The sequence below is a fragment of the Manacus vitellinus genome, unplaced genomic scaffold (genome assembly GCF_001715985.3).
Source record: "Manacus vitellinus isolate BGI_N305 unplaced genomic scaffold, ASM171598v3 scaffold_22_pilon, whole genome shotgun sequence".
NCBI classification, from domain to species: Eukaryota; Metazoa; Chordata; class Aves; order Passeriformes; family Pipridae; genus Manacus; species Manacus vitellinus.
Genome location: NW_021939632.1, coordinates 410288 through 433314, shown reverse-complemented (window position 1 = coordinate 433314; position 23027 = coordinate 410288). Strand labels below are relative to the sequence as shown.

At 36.8% G+C, this 23027-nt stretch overlaps 1 protein-coding gene across 1 annotated transcript in view; it reads right to left on the bottom strand.

Moving 5' to 3' along the window:
• NCKAP5 (NCK associated protein 5) overlaps window positions 1–23027 on the bottom strand; it is a 369416-nt gene that overhangs the window by 32343 nt on the left and 314046 nt on the right. Inside the window, exons 15-16 of the mRNA XM_018072435.3 lie at window positions 20356–20434; window positions 735–1049 (exon numbers count right to left, since the gene is read on the bottom strand). Coding sequence (XP_017927924.1) covers window positions 735–1049; window positions 20356–20434 — 394 coding nt within the window. The remainder of the gene's footprint in view (window positions 1–734; window positions 1050–20355; window positions 20435–23027) is intronic.

The window sequence follows — 23027 nt, the reverse complement described above, 5'->3', positions numbered from 1 at the left end:
TATATTAATAACTCAAAAAGACTTCAAAAACTTATATAGTCAATACGTTTTTATAAAAAAAATGCACAGAGTTCAATGGAACTACTTACTAATACCAAGTTATTTGCTGGAGCTTTGATGGATTGCCAGTACTTTCATTCCTTTGTCAGCTTTTATTTTATAGCTTAAACACACACTTAGCTCACAAGTGAAAGTAAGGTATTTTTTGTTCGTATATAGAAATGTATTTGTGTGATGTAGCAAAGTAACGAGAGTTTTGTTTGAGGTCAAGGCCGTATATTCATTGGGACAGAATTTATGCATTGAGGCCAAATGAGTCTTTAGTTCAAATCTGGTATCAAAAGCCAGTCTTTATGAATATATCTTTTCTGTGTCACAACATGGCTATGCTTTGTACTTTACCACAAAGTCTGATCCTGAATGTTGCTGAACACCCACATTCTTATTCAAGTCAAATTTCAAGGCTGGCATATGTTTTTTCTTCAAGTACTGTTTCTTGAGAAAAGGATTTAAGTACTAAACTAATTTTTCTTCCTCAGATAAGCATTATGTGCAACAAAATTTCCATATGGCTCAGGTCACAAACTTGTTAACCTTATGCGTTCATAAAAAGAGTATCTTCTGCTCTGCATTTAACATTTCTGCTATCAATTGCCATTATTATAAGATTTCTGCTAATGAAAACAGACGTCAGGCCAGAAATAAAGTAATTTTTGGTATAATTGACATTTTACCTGAGGAAGCTGGTTTTGGAAGGCGACTTTGAAAAGGTCGTACACCTTTGGCAATCATGGCCGGATCGGATGTTGAGTGACTAATTATGCTTTCCACAGACTCCTGGCTCTTAGCTGTTGAAGGCACTTCTCTCTCAAGAGTTTTGGCTTTTACTGAAGAAGCTGAAGGAGGAACTTGCTCAGATGCTGCAAGGGCTTCTGTTTCCAAGGTTGATTCTGGCTTAGAAATGTGCCGCCCCGTAGATCGGTTCCCCGAGTCAGGGAGGGGGAAGGTTCCAATCCCACTGTCCAGTGTCCTCATCTGGCAGCAAGACTCTAAGACACAGGGAAATAGGTGTTGCTGATGTTTACAGACAGTGGAAAAAAAGAGCCTTTTAAAGGGAAGGCTTCAAGGAAAGGAAAACATTTTGCATTTGTGAGTATGCTGTTATCTGTCCCTTGTATGCTTTTTAAACTATGTCTGTCTGACTGAATACAATGAAATACCACATCGAAGTGCAGTGAAACCAACCCACAGGTGCCAAAACATTGACATTGTCTTGCTTCAGAGTAATGGTGTGATAATGAATAAGACAGGCATGTCTCAGTGATTACAGCTTGAATTTTTAAATGATTTAGTTTGAAGGTCTACAGAAAGTCTGAGGAATACTCAATCCCAATATGAGGGATTGAGTAGTGTACAGTATTTCTGACACAAACCTGCACTCCACAGAAATTTGGCCTTCCCATACTTATGCTTTGTTAATTGCTTCTCATACAAGAACGTGTCAATCAAAATGTATCATTTATTCTTACACAAAATTAAGATTTAAGAATTTCTCAGAGATACCCATCTCTCAGAGCATCCTGAAAAACTTGGATGGCAAGAGTCATGCCTTTATTTTCCTTGTTATGCCCTGGTTCTGCACATCGCATTTTGGGTAAGTGTACACTTCCCAACATAATGCCAGTCAGAGATACCTTAAAGTAATTGGTTTGGAAGCACTGTGGTCCCACATAGCCCTCCAGCTTATTCATCCTACTGGAAAGGTGCTATACTAACCATGGAACAGAGAAATATGCAAGTGTAGATGCCTGCATGTTGCTATCCTAGCAACTAGGATGTACCAGAACCCCCTGCCCTCTATTGGTTTCCAGAGACTTCCCTTTTGTTTGCATAATGGGCAAACAATGTCAAAGGGACTATGATGGCAAGGTCCTTCTGAGAGCTATAAACACCAAGGAGGGAAATTCAGCACTAATGGTTGGAAAATGAGCATAATTTAGGTTAAATGTCTGGAAATATCCCTTGACAGCGAGATCTTCAGTCTGTGGCAGACACTCCCAAAGGAAGCAGAGGAATTTCCTTTGCTTTGAACAATTTAAGGCTACACTAGCTAAAAGATATACTGCAGTGAACAATTGTACTCTAGCAGGAGATGCAGAATATGACCCCATCTATCTTCTCCATCTCTATCTTCTCTGTTTCTGATATTGATTTTTTTTATATGTCCATTTGTTATTTAAGTCTGTTGTAGTTAGCAGTCCTCTGACAAGTCATTTTAATTAATTTTTCTTCTGTAGTGTTTCTAATACTCTCAGAAATTTGGAAATATTCCTCCTCTATGGGTTTTGCCTATTTGTTTTTGAACTAAGAGCATTACCATGGTCTTTTACGTTAAATATCTTCATCTCTAATGGGCCTTACTTGATAGCAAGTAAGAAACTACTTACAGATAAATGTCTATTTATATTTCTTGGTTCTTGTCAAAGCGAAGCAGCCTATGTTTATGTGCTCCTCATTACCTTATCCTTGTCACTCAGAATCAAAGAAGGACTGAAAGTCATATTGAGCACCTTAATCTTAGAGGGCCTGGCTGAACTGCAAGAGCAAAACATGATATACGGTCTTTTAAAAGGGCAACAAGTGACTCTGATTTCCCTCACACTGCATCCCAATCAATTCTCTCCATAGGTAAAAGGAGATAAGATGTGGGAGCCACATCTAGCTGGTACCTACATTTTACATCACATTTTTGAGCTAATGTGCCATAATGATTTTAGAAGTTGCTGAAGATTATCCAGGAAACGTAAATAATACCCCAAACAATTATATTTGGTTCTGATGCACCGAAAGAAGGCAACCCATGTACTGTAGTCTCTTAATATGGCAATCCTTCCTCTGACATATTTTTTTGTTTTGTTTTTGAATAGTGAAATACTAGATAGATTGGGTTAACTGTTACTCTTGAGAGTGAAAAAAAGCAAGTTAACATGCTAGGTGTCTGCCCTTGCCATTTTCTGCAGGTAACTGATTTTAAACAGTGTGTTTAACATGGACTGGAAATGCTTCAACTAAAGACTGTCAGTGACAGAGTTAGTAAATAAGGGAATATAGATATTATATAACATAGAATAACATAGGATAAGAAAGGACTTCTGTTAGTTGCCTCTTGGCCGGAAGAAAGACATTTGTGCAACACTGGTTATGTTGGAGAGACAGAAGCTCTTCAGCAGAGACATGGAGTAAATTGGAAGCACCACAGAAAAAAGAACTTCCTGAAAATAAAAGTCTGAAGAGTCTCCCGTCTACATCTGTATGGTTAATGTAGGACCTGATTTTGTAACCCATTTCCACAGGGACTTTGAAGGATCAAAGTAGCAAGTAGCAAGTAGTGTTGTTTCCTTTCTGAGCATTCTCTGAGAAACTAAAAAGTCATTCCCTCCTAATTATGACAGGAAAATTAAGTAGGATCAAAATGTATATCAAACAGGAAAGCTACAGCTTTTGCTCAGAGAGAACTGGAAGATGAAAACTATTTTTTCTTCTGAGGTCATATTTCTTAAGATGACATAAGGACTTGTCTTGCTCACTGTTACCTCATGTAGATCTAGGAAGGAACCATGAAAGCAACTGCATAAAATCAAGAGAAATGAATACTGAGGGCTACACTTCCAAGAAAATACAATCTCCTGCTGTTTTCAGAATAATTGGGAGAGTGATGTAGGAGCACACCAGCAGTATCACATTTAATTAAAAGGAAAAATAGTTTTAATCGATTATGGTCTTCCTTCATAGAGACTTTATCCATGATAAAGGCAATACACCAGGTGGAAAACAGATTTTTAAAACAGCTCACTAATTTTTAGTTTTGAAAAACCACAAAAGGGCCTGCCTTTCAAAGTGCTCAATACTGAGCAGCTCCTATTGTGACACTTAAAGACAGATTTTTGAAGAATTCTGTGACTCAGATATGTTGAACTATCCTCAAAAACTTAGTCCTAAACCCAGAGTACACCACCAAATTCTTTGTGGATGTTAATTTTTCACTAGTGAACGTAACTAATTCATCCCTAAAGCAATATAATACAAATTAAAAAGTATCTTTCATAACAATTTGTATTATTGAATGAATGAATATACATTATCTTGTGTTGTTTTTAAACTTTTATGAAGCAACTGCAAAATAAAAAAATATGTTATACATCTCAGTGATGGCTTTCAAACATCTTCATGGCCCATCTGATTTCATCAGCAGCACTGACACTTCAAATGACTGTTATCAGTGAGAGCTGCACAAGACTACATAATGAAAATATGTAAAAGTTAAATCTCTGATGCTGTGACAGTACTACTCAATAGATGAAAAATGATTCTGCAAAACATTAAAGCCTGAAAAGAGTTATATATGAGCTTAATTACATTTGCTTGCAAAGTCTTCCTGGCATACCAACCAAATTCCTTGCCTGTTTCTGATTTTTTTTGCTCCTCTTTCTTTGCCAGGAAAGAAAGAAGCTCACAGAATGCTACTTAGTTTTTATAGTGGACACAGACAGACTCACTATCAGCCATTTCACTGAAAAATCAGACTAGAATCAAAAGTTTGAAATACTGAAACAGCCCCTTCTCTCTCTCCCATCATGTGGACTTGAGTCTGGGCCAAAAATGAAGCCCCTGGAAGTCCTCTTGTAGAGGAAGATTTCTAGAACTGAAAACAGAAATAAGAAAGAATTTACAGAAATTTTTTGGAGATCAAGAAAACTCCTAAACGCATGTAAATCTTTTGATGACAGGCCATTGCTAAGAGCTCTGTGGACAATTTGAGGAAGACCTTTAATGTTGAGAAGCTTCTCAACAAAAGGAGTTAACACTGCATAGAAAGTTTTTTGAAAGTTTGCTGAGCTCCCTACTTCTCAATAACTTTCAGATTTAATATTTTTACAGGTAAGATGATCATACAGTTCATGCCCTACATCAGCTGGACATGGTAGTTTTACATCTGGACAGGCTTTGGTACATTGCATTATCACTGGTGCTTTGCCAATGTTTTCTGGTAGCAGCAGACCACCATGGCTTCTTCAACATGGGGTCAGCATCCAAATTAGATGGAATGGAAAGAATCTGTGAAAACTGCACCATTCTGAGGGTCTGGACAAGAAGAGAATAGAAAAGGGACATACACTCAGGCTGGTAGGTATCAGGAATTCTAAAAATGAGATCATCACTGGGGAAAATAACAAGAGCAGCTCCTTCTGTGGGTTTTTTACATTTATCCTCTGAAATGCAAAAATTAAATAGTTAGAAGTAAACATAGCCCACTGTCAAGAACTGACAACTTGGAGTTCATTAAAGTATCTTAAGGCATTCTCCAGAGCATAGATTATTTAAAAATGCATCTTAAATGCCATCATCAGATCATTAAACCTAATTATTCTTCAACTTTTGTTTACTTCTTCTGAAACAATTGCCATGAAGCTACCAAAAGCACATCACCTCTAGCTCAGAAACCATCCTGGGTGCAAATCACTGGAGACTGGAAGAGGATACCCAGAGAAGCTGAGCACTGACCTTGCTTTTGTGTTCCTTCAGAAGCACCGGTATTAGTCTCTGTGAGGGCAAGAGGAGCTCTCAGTCTGAGCTGGTACCACGCTGCTTTATGCTGTTATACAGCCCCCTTCTCTGTTCCTTTTTATATAAAATGCATGTGAAAGGAAAGCCAATTTTGGAAAAAAAAAAACAAACACAAAAACCAAAGAAAACATAGAACAGCTACAATGAAGGGAATTGCTTCCAGCACAAAACAAGGAATGCAGGTCCAACCTCCCTCAGGCTGAGCTCTACACCACTGGCTCCAAAATAGGGTATTACTCAAAATAAGCAATGGAGCAAAATCCGTCCCTCATTTAGATTAGGGACATGTAAGTCTTTCTAATGTTGAACCTATGTTGAGTCCTAGCACACATCCAAGAGATTTCATGAATGTCATAAAATAGAAGACATAAGGTGATGATGTACCTTTAAATACAGCTTCTGAATACGCTTTTCTTCAATAATGTGAAAAGATGCTTTTGCTAAGGGGGATATAATGCTACATGTTATTGCAAACAAACCTTTAACTGAATAACTGGAGAGTGTTTCATAATGCTTCCTCAGGTAAAGTAAAGATTCACATTCTAATAAAGTCTTTTTATGTTGTATCTTAAATGAGTTTCACAGATGCTTAGTTTCTTCACAAATCACATACCAGTCCTTCTCTACGTACGGTTAAGAAGCCTATAAAATAACTCATGGTTATTTTGACCATCTAGTTAAAAAAATATGTGAGTTTTATTATGATTTTTGAATCATCCATAAAAATCTTCATGGAAACCACAAGATCCAGTTTTACCCACAGAGCTAAAATGAGGCATCAGTACCTGTGCATACATAATATCATTCAAAATGGTCAGGCAATTCATCCATTTTGAATTAAACACAATAAGAGGAGACATTTCTGGATGGTGGCACACAGGGAAGGACTTATAGGTCCTGAGAAGAAATAATTACAGGCCCTATCATGTTTTAAGTGCAGTTTTGCCTCTCTACCCACTTGTGCCACGACTGACAGAAGGCAGCTGCCTTTCAGTGCTGCTTGAGTGGTCGAGATTTCCAGAAGCAGCTCAATAACCTCAACCATTTCCCATCAGGTAGAACCATGATGCTGCTAATGAAACATACAGATGGATACCAGATGCAACTACTGCAAACAGATATGATTTCTACTTCAAATGTCACACAAACTCACAGCTTCCATTTGAAGCTGGCAAAGTGACAGAAGTGCTTATGTTACTTAACTTTGATGGCCAATCTATCTTAACATTAAGAATAAAAAGCAACAAAGAGGACAAGTGTATTTTAGGTCAAAAAGATTACAGGTAGTTCTGCTTCCATAAGGCTTTCTATGTATAATACTCATAGCACAGGGACATATTTTCTTTCAAAGAAGCATCCCACTTCATGAAAAATGTGGAATCCTCCCCTGTGCTCACCACTACAGCTGGTTTGATATATTCCTCACATAAATTTTCGAGTTTTGGCCTACAAAACTGTACATGATTGACACGAATTTCAGCTGAAGCCTAAAGTAACCACCAGAATTTTCCCTAGAAAGCAGACTTTTTCAGGAAAAAAATATCAGTCAAAAATAGCACTGTATCAAGAACAGTTTCACTGGGAAATTTCCAGCAAGCTGTTTTCAGTACAGACTCAAGCCTTGAAAGGTTTTGAGAGGTACATAACACTGAATGGGCTTTCTTCAAGGAGTATCTACAACAGTAAAAGTGAAAGGATGTAATTCCCATCAGTAGCAGAATATACAAATTCTAAGAAATTCTAAGAAATTCTAACTTTCTTTGCGTTACAAAGTTCAAGACTTTCTACTAAGTTGACACAGGGAACAAGATAACGTAATTGTTTTCTTCTGAAACAGAAAGGGAGCATAGTTTTTTCTAGTATTTTGAAACATGCCAAATTAAAAATTAATAATTTTTCTATTTTTCAGAAAAATATTTCAAATGTAAATAGGGCCCTGTAAAATTCTTTTAAAAGTTAATAAACATCTTTAAGCTACATGTGGTATTGGTAGGAAGAACTTAAACTACAGATGGCAAAACAGATCTCTTTATTTGCACATCCTTCTCTTCATCTGCAATGCTAAAGCAACCACAAAAAAATGAATGTATTTCTGCCAAATCAATGTCAGTTTTAAGTAGATTAATCCTTCTGGGTTTACACTATAATTTGATCCAATTAGTCAAAGATGAGTGCATTATTGTTTTCTATCTGGATCTGAGATATAACCAGTATGTAGAACTAAAAAACCTCAAAGGCTATCCTAGGTAAAACTAGAAAAGACCCAAGTTCTCACAGCCCTACACTCCCATGGGCATTGTACTGGTGACATGGGATTATTTCTAATGTATACTAAGGAAAGGTAAATGGGCAGAGAATTATACTGTGTATTTTCAAATGATGGACCTACAGATGAACTTCATTCATGACTGCTTGAATCTGGAATTACAATTTATACCTATTTATAAAACTAATAATAAAATAAATACAGACTTTACAAACTTATTCAGTGTTCTATTTTCTTCCCAGTCACGCTTTTTTTTTCAAAACCCACAAACTTCAATATGTCACTTATCCAATAATTTGTCAGTTGCCTTCACAGTTTTCCATTACCACAATCCCATCTCTGGAATGTATTTTCTGAGTTGAAACAGAAAATTGCTGCCTCATTTTAATTCCAGTCCCACCTTAAAATAAATTTCTAATAGTAAGTCAGAAGATTAGTTTGAATTATTAGTGAGCACTAATGATCTTGTACTCCAATTTAGGAGTTATCTATGGACTTTTTTTTTTTAACAAGTGCTTCCCATCCTCCTCCAGGCATTTAGATCTGTTCCCTGCATGCTTGTAATGGTGGCAAGCTATGTGGAATAGGGTTGTTAGAGAACAAAATGAGCTAGAAAAGGAACTTGGAATTTTCTACTGCAGGTCTCAGTGTCTATTAAATACAAAGGTCTACATGTACTTTTCCAGTTGGGGAACTCTCACAACCAATGATGTCTGGAATGATCTCTCTGTATTACGCTGTTATACTTTCTTCCTAAAAATCTACTCATTGTTCTCAGGAGGCAGGATATTAGAAATAGATACAATTTTAATCCTACTAGAAAAGATATATTGAGACCTATAACTCATGTGAAGAGCAACTTTAAGCTCTGTGTAAAAGGTAATTAAATGAGGTGCAGCTGCAGCCTGGCTGTCAGTGAGGCCAGCCTAGAAATACTCTGGGGAGCTATCCCCATTCTTTTTTGGCTCTGTGTCCCCCTTTGGTTTTACATCTGCACTTGCCAATCAGCCTTACAGCTTTGCAACTATCTTTAAGAAAGTTACAGATGAGGAACAGCTGAGAAGAAAGAGAATTCCTCACATCCGAAGCAAGGTGTGAATCCAAGGTAAGTAACAGGTCTGCCGCAATGCAGAAACGTGGCTTTCCCAGGCTTTTTTCACGGAGTGAAGCCTTCTGTTTCCCTACTGAGCAAAGCCTTCTGTTTCCCTTAGTACTCTGAAATGTAAAGGTTGCTAGCCAACAATTGCACACTGTCTCAGGAACATCTTACTGGGGATTGCTCATTCAAGGCATGAGTGGATGCTTCCCTTCATCTGCGGTTCTCGAACAAAAAAGACATATCCCAGCTCTCAGGAATTCTACTTACGAGTAGCAAAGCCCAAGAAAGGATGGTTTATTATTTACCCAGGTGCTAAGGGCTTCCTCAGCCATGCCTTTTCCTTGTACCCACAGGCCTTTATCTTTCTCTCTTCATGCCCCAGTTTTTCATATTAAAACACAGAGCTAATCACACTGCTGTCCTGAGGATAAAGAACATAGATGTTTGGCAGGCACTGTATAACCAACATGTAATCTCTTCAATGAATAATGCTTGTGTAGAGATAATTTTAGCTTTTCTGGATGTTGTTCAGGAATTAATAGCAAGCTGAAAAATACTTACAAGAAGCATTAAGATTGGTTTTTTTTGCTAATATTATTAGAGGCAGCTGGTTTATTTTAAGAATAACTGCATTAGACCACAAGAGTGAAGAGGTCACATGTAGCATCTCAGAAACACGGGCAACACACAGTGCCCAAGGGAGCATTTGGCTGTTCCACTGAGGGTTTCTGTTCACTGACTAGTGCGTTGGAAGCATTTAAGGATAGCAGGATAGAAGCACTAATTTACTTGCTCTTAAGCAACTCTCTTATAAATTGGAGTTTACTTTCACTCCTATGGAGATACTTTCTTTGATTTTCTATTCCCAACAGATAGGGATTGTGTTTTAAGCACAAATGCTGTCTCTGGTAAACATGGACCCATTTGTAAGTGCATAGGAAGCTCTGGGTTTTGCAAATGCATGAGAGAACATACTATATTTATTTTTTAACATCACTACTTTTTGTTTGTTAGTAGAAAAAATGTTGAAATTAAAGGCACCTGAATATTAAATGAAGCTTTAAATAATTTATTTTTATTTCTGCTCTGCACATGGCTTTACTTAAAGCTAACAAACACTTAAAAATATACACGCACACCTGAAACAGACTGATTTTATTTCTTAATTAATGATGTGAAAACTCATTAACAGAGTGAGTGCAGAGAGCCTTGAGTAACTTTTAGGTGTACTATAATCCTTCCTCTTTGGTACCCAAGTTCAAGCTCAGCTCCTCCAAACCAGCTGAATCACTGTGAAACCAACTGCATGCAAGCAGGAGTTAGTAAGATACCATCATGATTTAAAGCCAGAAGAATGAACAGAGATTTTTTTTCAGAAAATCTACTATTTGCAAAAAAAAAGTCTGCCATGTTACATGCTGTTACAAAAACACCATTAGAATGACCATTTTGAAACAAAATACTGCACCTCTGTGCCTGTTAAAGATAGGAAGTAGAGAAATTAGTCACTATGAATATATTGGTTGATTTCTTTTTCTTTTTCCTTTTCCTAACAGTGAATTGTCCAAACAGTGAGTAATTGAGTTCACCTAGTATTAAAAGCTATGCACTAATTCTAAAGGTATTATATCTGTCTCACAGTGATTTTTTTGAAGAGTCTGTTTTTCTATGATCTGCTATGATGGCTAATTGCATAATCAAATGTCAACAACTCAGGTCTCAGACTGAAGACATGAATCAAAGCTCCTCATACTCAATTAAAAACAGCAAAAAAAAAATAGGAATAGGCATCCTGTCCTCAGACTGAAAATCTGGAAGGGCATATGCCAGCTCAAACATAATTGATAATACAGGTGAAATTTTTATTTTTATTTTTCATAAAACTTATCCTAGGTATCATTGTAGAAAAGGAGCACAAAGTCCACACGAGCACAGATGAAACACGTTTAAAATAACTCAACACACCCTCAATCAAAATGATTTTCAGTTTGCTCAGTTGTACTTCAGGTGTATGAATTAGTTAATGGGAAATGCATGACTGAAGCTTCATACACACATCTACGGATGGCCCTAGCCAGAAGCAAAATACATGTAAAAGTAGAAAAGTTTCAAATAGAACAACTCATACTGTTATAGAGAATACTGGCATGTACTATCCTGTAATAGGTATGATAATCAGGCACAGTCCAGATTTGAGTGATAAAAATGAATATAGATTGGGTTAGACTGTAAAGTAGTGTAAATCAACACAGAAGCATTAACTTCAGAGTCAAAGAACCCGGCCATCCTGTTTAATTGACATTTTAAGCCTGAATGAGACCAGCAGATCTTCAGTATCTTGAATAATAATTAGACTGTATCCTATATATAATGTATAAAGAGCCACACTTCTCATTCTAGTGATAAAATTTGGTATTTCTGGATGAATAAATGTAATGACAAAGAAGGAAATTAGCAGCTAATCATTGTGGCTAATAAGGAAGTGTTGATCCAAAATATTAATTCTCCCCACAGAAGGAAGAGAAGCTAGACAGTAGGCTGCAGCAGTGCTACAGAAGAATTGGCAATTAGACAAATGCTATGTGCACTATCTTTAAAGTATAAAGAAATGATTTGTCTTTGCCAGACTGTGAAGAAGGTAAGCTGACACAAATTAGAAGACAGTAATGGATGTTAGTTTCTTATTATTCACATTGGCAAGGCTCTCCATCATCTTCCTGGAAAGTAAGTATCAACTAGAAAAATACACAGAAAGTTTCACTCTATTATCATAGGCTCCTCCAGACAATCATTTCAAAATTAAACCCTGCGGAAATGTCCAAATGCCAAATGAGTCAAGAACACAGTACAGCAGACACTATTCATCCCATTTCTAATGGCCCAAACTCACATAATGCCATTCCTGTCTCAGGTCTCTCCATTCTGATGATGTGTCTGAGCAGGAGGACTTCCAACCTACAGGTTTGTTTCTACATACAACCCAGTCAGTTGTTCTTGCAATGCCTACGAGTTATTAAACAAGATTTCCCCTCAGTAATGGCTCATTTTAGCTACTCTGGTTCAGAAAAGTGAGCAAACCAGAGACACAGGTCATTTCAATCACGTTGAAGGACCAGAAAATGCAGATTTTGAAGTACAAAAGGGGAAGAAGAGCGCTTGATAACTGCATGAAATCGAAAATGTAAATGCTTTGGGGATATTACATGAAGGCATCAAGTGGCATAAAGTCAGAGGAAATGACTGAGGTATTTTGGTAAGTCAAAGTACAAATGTAACTGCTTTTCACCCTGCTGAGATCAGTTTGGTTTGTGTGCTTTCACACACACCTCCTGTCTCAAGTATTCTGAGGACAGTGAGACCATGATACATAAGGAGATTGTGATGTTGGTTTGAGGCTTTTTTTGTTTTGTTTTGGTTTTTTTTCTGAATAAGTTTGGATCCTGGCTAGAGGCCAGTGGTTTATTTTACAATTTATTAATTCATCATTGTTTTAGCAATTGGGAACCTAATCCTTTGTATTAACATCCAAGATAGTTAGATATAGCAAGTTATGTTTTTAAGCTGCCTGCTCCTTGTAACTCTCATTTCAAGGTTCTAGCCTAGGAAGCAGGCTTACTGAGCAATACAGCCAGCACCTACAGATCTAACACCTACCTCTCAGCTTCTACATGCACACAGGGCTTTAGAAAATGGCTTTGTTACTGATATCCAAACAAATTTATGCCTACTTGTACCATTGCTCATATAGGGGACTAATGAAAAATCTAATAGCTTATCAAACCTTGTATCAAAACGTAACATTTTGCAGATTTGAAATAGGAACAAACCCAGATTGGAAACAGATTCAGTGATAACTGGTTTTCCTTGATGACTTTTACAGACAGCAACCTCACATGTAGAGACTTCTAGGTACTTCACAGTTTTGCTGGGTGGTGATGGGGAAGATATAGCAAACATTTTTCCTTTATCTGATCGTGTGTAAATGAATAATTCAACTGCTATATCGGTGATAAGATGATTGCTAAATGGTTCTTCTCAACTTCTACCAATGGCTTGATGAAAGGAATTAACACTGACAGTGATAAGTTGTTTTCTCAGGCATTGAGACTTCATGACAAGAGAAGATTTATTTTGCGGTCAGAAGACATTTTATCAGTTGAATATTGTTCTTCATTAAATGCATTAGAGGTGTTCAAAGATTTGCTGGGCATTTAAGTAACTTCTGGATTATCCTTTTGCCTCTCCACAGTGATAAGGATCACCTCTCTTTACTGAATGCACAGGCAGTAATACAGTTCAATTTGTTCACCATCTTTCCTCTGTCACTTATCCTGTTACGTTTATCTCAGTAATTCATTACAGACCTAATCTGTCTCCAGGTTTTGAGGGTTCCTTAATGTAAATGTGTTTGCTCAAGTATGTCAGACTTAATGGACATGTTTTAGGATGATGCATGTCAAACTTAATGTATTTACCACATTAATCAGGCTTGTTTCCTTCATATCTATTTCCATTCCCCAAGAATGAGAAAACATGAATTCAACAGCTGTTTACTTAATACACTAGTAAGAACACCCAAAGTTTTAGCAGTTTACATAATGGTGTATAAAACCAAGTCTTTGGTCCAGCAGAGGTGGGGTGTTTGGTGTTTTTCCCTTACTGGAAGCTTGGTGCAAGCTTATTTAAACAAGCAGATAAACTGCTATTGTTTTCATCAAGCTTTGGAATAGGACACTAGATATTTGAGCACTGTGAGTATGTACATTAAATTGCACTTTCAAAAATGAAATCTGAAACCTACTTTCTCAGTTCCAGTGTTCCTCAGATCTAGATTTCAGGAAGAAACCAAGAGAAAAAAGGGCAGACAACACTGGAGCAAAGACAGTGTTGATTAGAAATGGTTATGGGTATGGAAACAAAAAGGTAGGCTCTGTATGGTGGCCCAGATAATGAGGCAATACTGGGGTGTTGCACAAGCACTAAAGAGTGACCACCACTTGGCAGTAAATGTGTATATTTGTGGGAAAAACATACATAAGAACCAGAAAGAAAAGAGGAATCAGAGACAAACAAATTTATCTGGGACACTAGAAAGAATGCAGGTCTACCCCTCATAGAAAACTCTCCTCATGAAGTGTGGCTTTTTATTTCATATATATAATTTCATAGTATGGCTAGTGGGTGCTAAATAAAACAATATCACAATATAAAGCCAGGGCTATCATATTTAATATTTGATACCTCGATACAAATAATTGTAATGCTGACATTTCATTTTAAGTCAAACCTACTTACATCTACAACATATTACATGTCCTACATTTGCTATCAGTATATCTGTAAAATTGCTATCAAATAGCTAGCAGCTTACCTATAAAACTTGCTGTGAAGGACATTCCTGGCTTCTATTGAAAATGTAGTTTGATCACTTTGCTGCATATAGAGCTTAAAGGGGTGGATTTTAAAATGCAGTGCAACATATAAAATACCAATAACACTTCCTTTTTGGACCGTTGGGCATCTGAGGGATTCAACCAAATGCTCTCTAAAGAAGACAAGTCTCCCAAAAGTTTATTAAAAAAAAGAAAAAGTTTCTCCTTTTTTTCTGACCAGATTGCCTTTAAATTACACTGCAAAACCCTTCTATAAGGTTGTTCTTGGAAAGCAGAAAGAAGGATGATAAAGCCTGCCTTAAGGCAGATGATTATCAAGAACTTTAATGGAATCGAGCAATGGGCTACAGCAGAGATACAAAAGAATTCCTTGACCTCAGTGTGTGTTTTTGTTCTAGCACAAAGCAGCAAAGTCTACAATGCACTTTTAATGTTGCTTTGATAGTGTGGAAGCCCAACCCTCTATCTAGCTAGAGACTTTTAAAGCACTTTTAAGTCTCTGCAGGCATTTTCTCTGTATTATCTACAAGTTTTCCATTTAATGTTGGATGAATCAATTCTTAGCAACTGACCTGGACCTCTAATGGAAAGTTGACAAAAATTAGTCTCAAGTCTTTCTTCAAAGTTTCAAAAATTCTGACTACATTTATCTTCACAACCTTTGCCCATCTCTGAATTTCAGTTGAAATTCTCCAAACAAACAACAGGGCGCAATGCAGTTACATCAGGGATCAATTATGTAATTTCTTTCCAAGAACTGTGAATCCTTCTACTGTGGATTCTAACCCCAGCCTGCCTCAGGGAATTAACTCCCCACACAACTTCAGCAGGCAGTACCCAGATGTATTTTGGATCGCTACTACCAATTATCATGTTATCAATATTTGCCCTCTAGTGTACAAAGCTCAAGCAAACTGATGGTTTATTCAGATTGTTAAAATACATTTTATTTTTACCAGTGATGTCATTTTGACGACAAAAACTACTTGCAGTGGCGCCCTTGATGTCAAAACTCAACAGGCTTTTATTAAACAATGAATCTACCCTTTAAGCTCAATCAGTGACCAAAAACATTCCAGTTCAATAAAACAATTCCTTTAGATAAACTATCCATGCTTTCATGTACTCCCTGAATTTCAGTGCTTTAGACCAGAAGAGTTTGTTTGATTCACTTAGGTTGCTAAGGATGGAATGACTGCTGGAAATCCACTATGGTGAATATTCTTATTCACACATAGAAATATCTGTGACAAAAACCACTCTTTCTTTGCATTGAAACCTGAGTATGAATTTAAGAATAGACTTGAAACCTTCTCAGACACTTCTCATCAGCCTTATGCTGAGATTATGTTTTGTGTGAAGCTTAAGCATATCATTAGCAAAAAGCATATTCCATGCTGACTTGCTCCTCTAGAGAATTTGTCACCCATATGGGGTAACAAAGAGAAAAGAAACTGAACCCAGAAAAATTATCATCATGCAGCTTCCAAACATGGGCTTTGGTAAATCACCTAAGTGTTGATGTCTGAGAAAATGGCACGTTCAGTCTTTCACTTCAGCCTCAGTATAGGCTCATATCAACACTGAAAAATGATATGATTAATTATGACTAAATTTCCTGTTCATTAGAGATATATTACCAGAAAGAAAATAACCTATTAATTTGTGTCTATCCAAAAATACTCTTATTGCATACCATAGTATTCCCATGTGAAGTTGTCTGCAAGAATGAATTCTTCAGTAATTAGCATTTGTTTGCTTGTGCTGTGGATTTTTGTCTTTTCCCTTGAAGCTGTTTATCAATGAAAACTCTTAATGCATTATAATTATGCAATCATACTTTTCTAGGAGTAGCTGCTAATTTGAAACAGTACTTGAAAAATGAAGCATTGAACTTTTTAACAAATGCTTTATTCTTCTCAAGATGTCCAATTATTACATTCTCTATGTGTCATCTGTAACTGCCTTGTGAGTTTTTTGGCCTTTGTGACAATAGGAAAATTCAAGACAAACAATGACACTTGCAGTGTCTTGAAGGAAACAGAATTCTTTTCCTTTGTAAAATAAAGGCTTTTTTATGTTTAAATGGGAACAATACTGTCAGGAGCTTGACGCATCATCTTTATATTCAATACAAGAATTTTATATATTGGAATATTTGGAGACCCTGCTGTACCTGTCTGAGCTGGGGAAAGTCAACCCTTTTATTATGTCCTTCCCCTTACTAGGTACTTTAGCATTTTCCACATCATCCCTCTTTCAAAACCCAACTACTTTACTGCAAAGGGCTTGAGAAAAGAGTTCTGAAGATGAATGATCCTGAAAATGACTCCTCATGGATTCCTAGGTCTGCTGTCTGTGGGGGTGGGAGCACTGGTAGCATCTGTGCTGCCAGGGCTGCATTTGACTCCCTCACTGATAGTACAGCAAAGGTATCCAGAGTGTAACATAGTTTTTAAAACTTTCAAAATGTTTTAAATATATGTTGAAGTACAGTATAGCACAATATAAATGACTGCTTCATATAGAAATGTTTATATGTTCCTGAGATACAGGTATACGAGGAGGCAAATTATATATAGCTAGGCATTCTTGCTTTTTTTCAATTTAGCAAATCAAAAAAATCAGCAAAATACTTAAATTTGTTTAGATCAACAATTGACAACACATTAAAACCCTAGGAACTGCAATTTTACACATTTTCCGGTTAACACACCCAGAAGTATTTCACTATTAGAACATGATGAACCAGCATTGTCTCACATGATACCAACCTAGAAGACTGTTTAGTTATAAATTTGTTCAGCTCTAAGTTTGTTAACAGTTTTGAACAAACCCAGTAGAATAAACTCATTAAAGAACAGCTAAAAACCCAAAGTGAACTTTGTTTTCTTAAAACAAGGGAGAATGGCTTTGACCTGATGGAGGGTAGATTTAGAGTAGATATTAGAAAGAAATTCTTTAAGGGTGATGAGGCACTGGCACAGGTTGCCCAGAGAAGCTGTGGCTGCCCCATCCCTGGAGGTGTTCAAGGCAAGGTTGGATGGGGCTTGGAGCAACCTGGTCTAGTGGAAGGCATCCCTGTTAATGGCAGGGGGGTTGGAACAAAATGATATTAAAGGTCCCTTCCAACCCAAACCATCCTATGATGACTCTATGATTCTATAAAACAACTGTTTATGATGATGACAAATCCAGTTAGAAATTAATTTACAGCCCACTGAAATTTTCAAGATTTCTAAGAAGTTCCTGTTCTGGAAGAACCTCCAACACTGTGAAATTCTTGCACAAAAACAACTGACCAAAAGCCTCCACCAAGACATGAACTGACCTCTTTGATCAGAGTAAGGACCTGGCTCACTGTCATGTGCCTGACAGCAGTGAGGCACAGCATTTACAGAGCCATCCTTCCTGTATTATTCCCTTTTCCTCCTGAGAACAGAAGATCAGAAGCTGATAACAAAGAAAGCCAAATTTGGATCTTTTACATCTCAGGTAATCCTCCACACCAACAAGTTCTTTATAATCTTCAAAAGTTCTTCCTTGTGTATGCTTTGGACTAAAAATGGCAAGCTGAAGGGGTAAATGTTCCAAATGAATGTTTCTGAAAGCTGTAAAGAGTTTCAGTAGTAAAAATAATCAGTATCTTTCTATGAAAACCTTTGTATCAGAAAAATGCCAGAACCTCTATCAAGGAATTTTAAAAGAATCTGAACAAGATCTAGAAATGCTCGCTATCCAAAAAGAACAATACAGATATACAGTAGCAAAAATACCAATGCAAGATAAAACCTAGCCTGATGAGAGTGAAATTAAACACAGCATGATACTGATATAGGAGTATTCAGGAGGTACACTCAGATCCATGCTTCTAATTTCATAGGCTTGGGCTTGTCCTACTGAAATAAGTAATGCCTGGCATATTCTGCATTAGGATTCATTGTTAAAATGTTAATAAATTCGCTTAGACTTCTATTATTTCTACTGTGCCAATACCACCTATTGCACATAATGTTTCCCATTACCAACTAGATCCTCAAACTCATTGAGTTATTCTAGATGGATTGACAAGGCAGAATAGGGGTAGCTGGCCATCCTGTGCTGAGCATTTAAGAAATGGCATTGTGTGGAGAGAAGAAGATGCTTTTGCAACTGGTAAAATTCAGCTAAATTATATGAATGGAAAGGTCTTCGTAGGAATTATAGGAATTTCCTAAGGGCAGCACTGCCTGGCTTCTCTGTAGCACTACTTACTGTGCACTTGTATAGGTCTGGGCCACAGAGATACCTGTCACTTTATCCATGTCATCAGCCCTTAAAAAGGTGAAGAAAAAGCTATTTATTTTCTTTGGAAAAAAAGATTCTGGTGGACAGGAAGGCTGTCCACAGGGATGACCTTCCCCAGCTAACAGAGAGCCTTGTGAACCCAAGGCACAACTGAAGTCTCATTTTGGGGAATGACAACCAACCTATTTCATAACCACTATGTCCCATCAGAGACTCAGATTTGGTGCCTGTGGGAGGGCCAAAATATTAACACCCTCAAAAGGGACCTGTTACATGATATATTACAAATTTAAGTATCAAAATATATAGCAGCTTGGTCTCAGCCACAACGACCAATTACACTGATGTACCACAAGGAAGCACCAAAATATTTTAAGAAAAAAACCCACTGCAAATAGTTGATTTTAATTTTCAGTATCTAGATCAAAAAATTAAATGGAAACATTTCACGTAATTCAAAATTAAAGTTTTGACAATTTGATGGAGGAAAAATAATTCAGTATGAGGAAAAATAATTCTGAACCATTTTAAGTGAGTTAATATCTCCTGGTCAATGTCTAATAACAAAGTAAATTCTTTATTTACAGAGTGAGAAGCACATATTTCTATTTTCAGGGCTAGTGCCTACCAACTCACAGAATCCCCTCAGAGTCTTACACTGCGATGTTCAAAGTTCTTGTTATTTAGTTGCTGTAATGGAGCCAGATTATTGTTGGGTTCATAGAAAGGGAAGACCTTAGGGATCTTTCCTTCAGGCAAGACAGCCAGAGTTTATTTGGCTGAATTTGGGACTGGAAAGGATGTACAAGTCAATAAAGCATGCAAACATTTTTCTAATATTCCAAAGAGAAATGTGTTTCAACATGATACATCTGTACAGCCTCATTTGCTGGGTTGACAGTATTTGTGAAATGAATGAGATTCTGGCTAGAAAAATCACTTAAGAGTGTCCTGAAACCAAGGAATTAGATTTTAACTATTGCTGCAGTCTCTGTCTAGGAAGGGAACTTGCTAAAGGAGAACCTTTTCTGTTCAGAGTCACTTCTTTATATTGATGACATACTGCTCTAACAAAAACCTCAAACAGACTTCTGTTTTGTCCTCCATTGCCCATTAGATATTTTTAAATGTCCTGAGATTAAAAATTAGCACATGCCAATCACAAAGCAGGGTGGATGGTGCCACCCTTCTGAAAAGTTTAGAGAAAAGGTAACCCTATTTTCAGTAACAGCGTTAAGTCCTTCTGAACAGATACCTGTTTGCTACTCCTTCAGATCAATTTATCACAGTGATTACTCTGCTATTCAGAATTTTAATCGGATTTTTACTAATTCAGGGCCAGATGACAGACTTAGAGTATATCAGTATTACTCCCACTGAAAGTATCATGCCAACCCTCTAATTAAGCCACTATGTGTCACCCACTAGTTTTAGAGGCTGAAATGATCTTTCATAGCCAGACTCCAAGGCCCTTCTGGCAAGCATTCAAGCATTGCATCGATCCGCAATGGCAATGGTATGTACTCATCTGTTACATAGTTGGTGAAATATGGCTATCCAGTAACAGAGCTAAATGAAGGCTAAAGCTGACATTAGTGGGCAAACAAATAAAGTAATGAGAATTAAACATGCCTTTTTCCAAGAACTGACAGCAATAAAATCCAGTGTAAAATATAATTTTGTACCTATCACATGACTCTGACATGTAGTCCTTGTCATGGTGTCCTCCTCTTCTTCTTGCAGGTTTTCTGTGACTACTTTAGCCTGTACATAGTGCAACAACAAAAGTGAAGAACATCTGTGACTCTGTTTATGTTGCTTCACAATAACTACAGAATATTTTTCAGAAATAAACCAAAGTTACAGGGCAGCTATGAGTGGAAGTATATAAACTGTCCCATTCTATGAATGATATCTGAGGATAGCAACTTTAATTTCATTCAAAGTTGCAATATGCAGCCATCAAAAATACCCTTGCAAAATGCAATTCTTCAAAAGAAAAGGTCTTTTTCTACATTAAAAAACAAACAAACAAAAAAAAACCCACCAAAAAACCTCAGCTCTCCTGACCTTTTGCTTCTCTCTGGAAATGACATGTTTCAGACGTTAAAAAAAACCTGAACTTCATATGTGTTATGATATCTCTTTAGTTTGCAAACACTGAACTTCAGCATTTTTATTTCCATCTCTGTTTAAAAGCATTTATTAGCTAAACAGAGAGAAAAACTTCATTTAAGAATGCAGTGCACTCTAAGAGCCTGTATGTGATATTTAAGTTTGTGCTATTCAAACCCCCTAGATATTCTAGTTTTTCAGATGAAGATGTATTTTTGTTCTGTTCTTCTGCACTCCTATTTCCCAAGTGTACAGATAATCTGAGTGCCTCCCTAGCATATAGTGAAATCCCCCTCCATTACATGCCATCAGAGGCCATAATTCAGATCCAGAGACATATTTTTCTGCCATGCTACATAAATCAAACAGGAACAGAGATACTTTCAGGGTGATGAGAAGGGGAAAGCCAGCACTATGGAAAACAATAACTTTCAATATCTCAGAGATCTTAAATTATTTGCTAATCACTCTCTGCTGTTTTAAGCTACTTACAGTACATTCACAACAACATTAAATATGTTCTGTAATCTAAACCAGTAGAATTTATCATAATTTGCATGACATATCTTTGATCATAGCATATATTCTGCTTGTCTGGCTTACACAAGTAGCCCTATTGACCTCCTGTGACCAGCCTAAGGAAGACATGAAAGACTTGCTCTTTACATTTATAAAAGTTCATTTACAATATTTTAATCCTACAGATTTGATTACATCTTTTTTTGTCTTCTGAAATGATGCTCTTCAGGCTATGGAAAATGAGGAGGCAAGTGATCATTTGGCATCAAATTTCGAGTAGAGCAGCTTCTCACATTTGCAGACTGTGCTTGGCTGCTGCTGTGACATTTCACAATATTGCGATAGATCTCTGGGTACTCCCCAAACACACAGACTGCAGACACAGAGTGCTACACAAAACTCCTGGTGTCTTGATTTTGGTGCCATGCTTCCACCTCACAAAGCAAAGCCCATGGCTTTTCTATATTACACAGGGCTGTAATAAAATCACAAAAATGAAATGAAGCAGCACAGCACAAAAATGATTGTTTCTCACCTAAAGCTCCAGCCAAGGACATGAAAAAGTACTGGAGAATGTGGAATATCCTTGTTGTAGGCTAAAGTATTATGTATTTCTGTTGGCTGGCCTTTAGAGTAAAGTGCTTTTTTGATGAACGCTAACGGGAAGTGTATCCCTCTGAAGGTGAATGCACAAGGCCACCACTGGTGGAACATTGCTTTTTCCATAAATTCAGTGCCAGTCCAGCAATAACATTCTTTGCATGAACAGAAATCAGAGGTAATTGGTGCATATGTTATGGCATAATAGTGCCTCAAGTCTTTACCTGGCATATCATAAGAAAAGTGATTTAATCATCAAAAATTAAATAGGTTTTAAAGGAAAAACTTGCTAGAAAAATTAATGTTAAAAATGTTCTGGCCAGGATTTAAAGCAGTATATATCTGAGATGCAATTTTGAAATACAGTACCTTCCACACTGAACTGTACGACTGAATGCACTTTGCATTGTTCAAAAAAATAAAAGAAATCTTCCTAGTTTAGGGCTTTTCAAAAGATTTATGCTTTTTTCTCCAAAATCATTAATTTTGTCTTTTTATGAACAAAAAAATGCACAACAGGCCTTTCTACTGCATGCAACTGTTTTCAGTCACAGCTATCTATCTCCCAGTCCTTTGCAATCTGCTTCAAAGTGAGCAGACACCAAAGAATAACTGGAAATGATAGTAATAAGATGCATGGACTTTGAATTTAATGACTTTCCACCGTTTTTCTTTTAGAAGTTTGGAGGACAAGATGAAATATCACATATTGAGGAATCTTAAGGTATATCTCTTTCATAAGTTAACATTAATAACTGTAAGCACATTTTAAATCTCACTATTCTAGATGTCCTCGGTCTTTTGGCACTAGATATTTCTTTCAGGAATGAAGTGCCACAATAAACACGATATGAAACTCAAAAAAATGAAGCATATAATGTAAATTAATCTACAAAAACATATAAAAATACTTTGTTTCCCAGCTAACAAAAGAGTGTATGGTATAGCAGAGGTAATGCCTTTTCCCTATGACTAATATGTCCTTAAAAACTAAATAGTATAATTAGCATGTCTCTATTGTTTGTGTACAGTAAGGACAAGCTTTGTAGTTCCCTCATAAAATGAAGTGTGTTTCTTGAAGATATACTTAAAAACTATTACTGAAGAAGCTAAAAAGACTTCA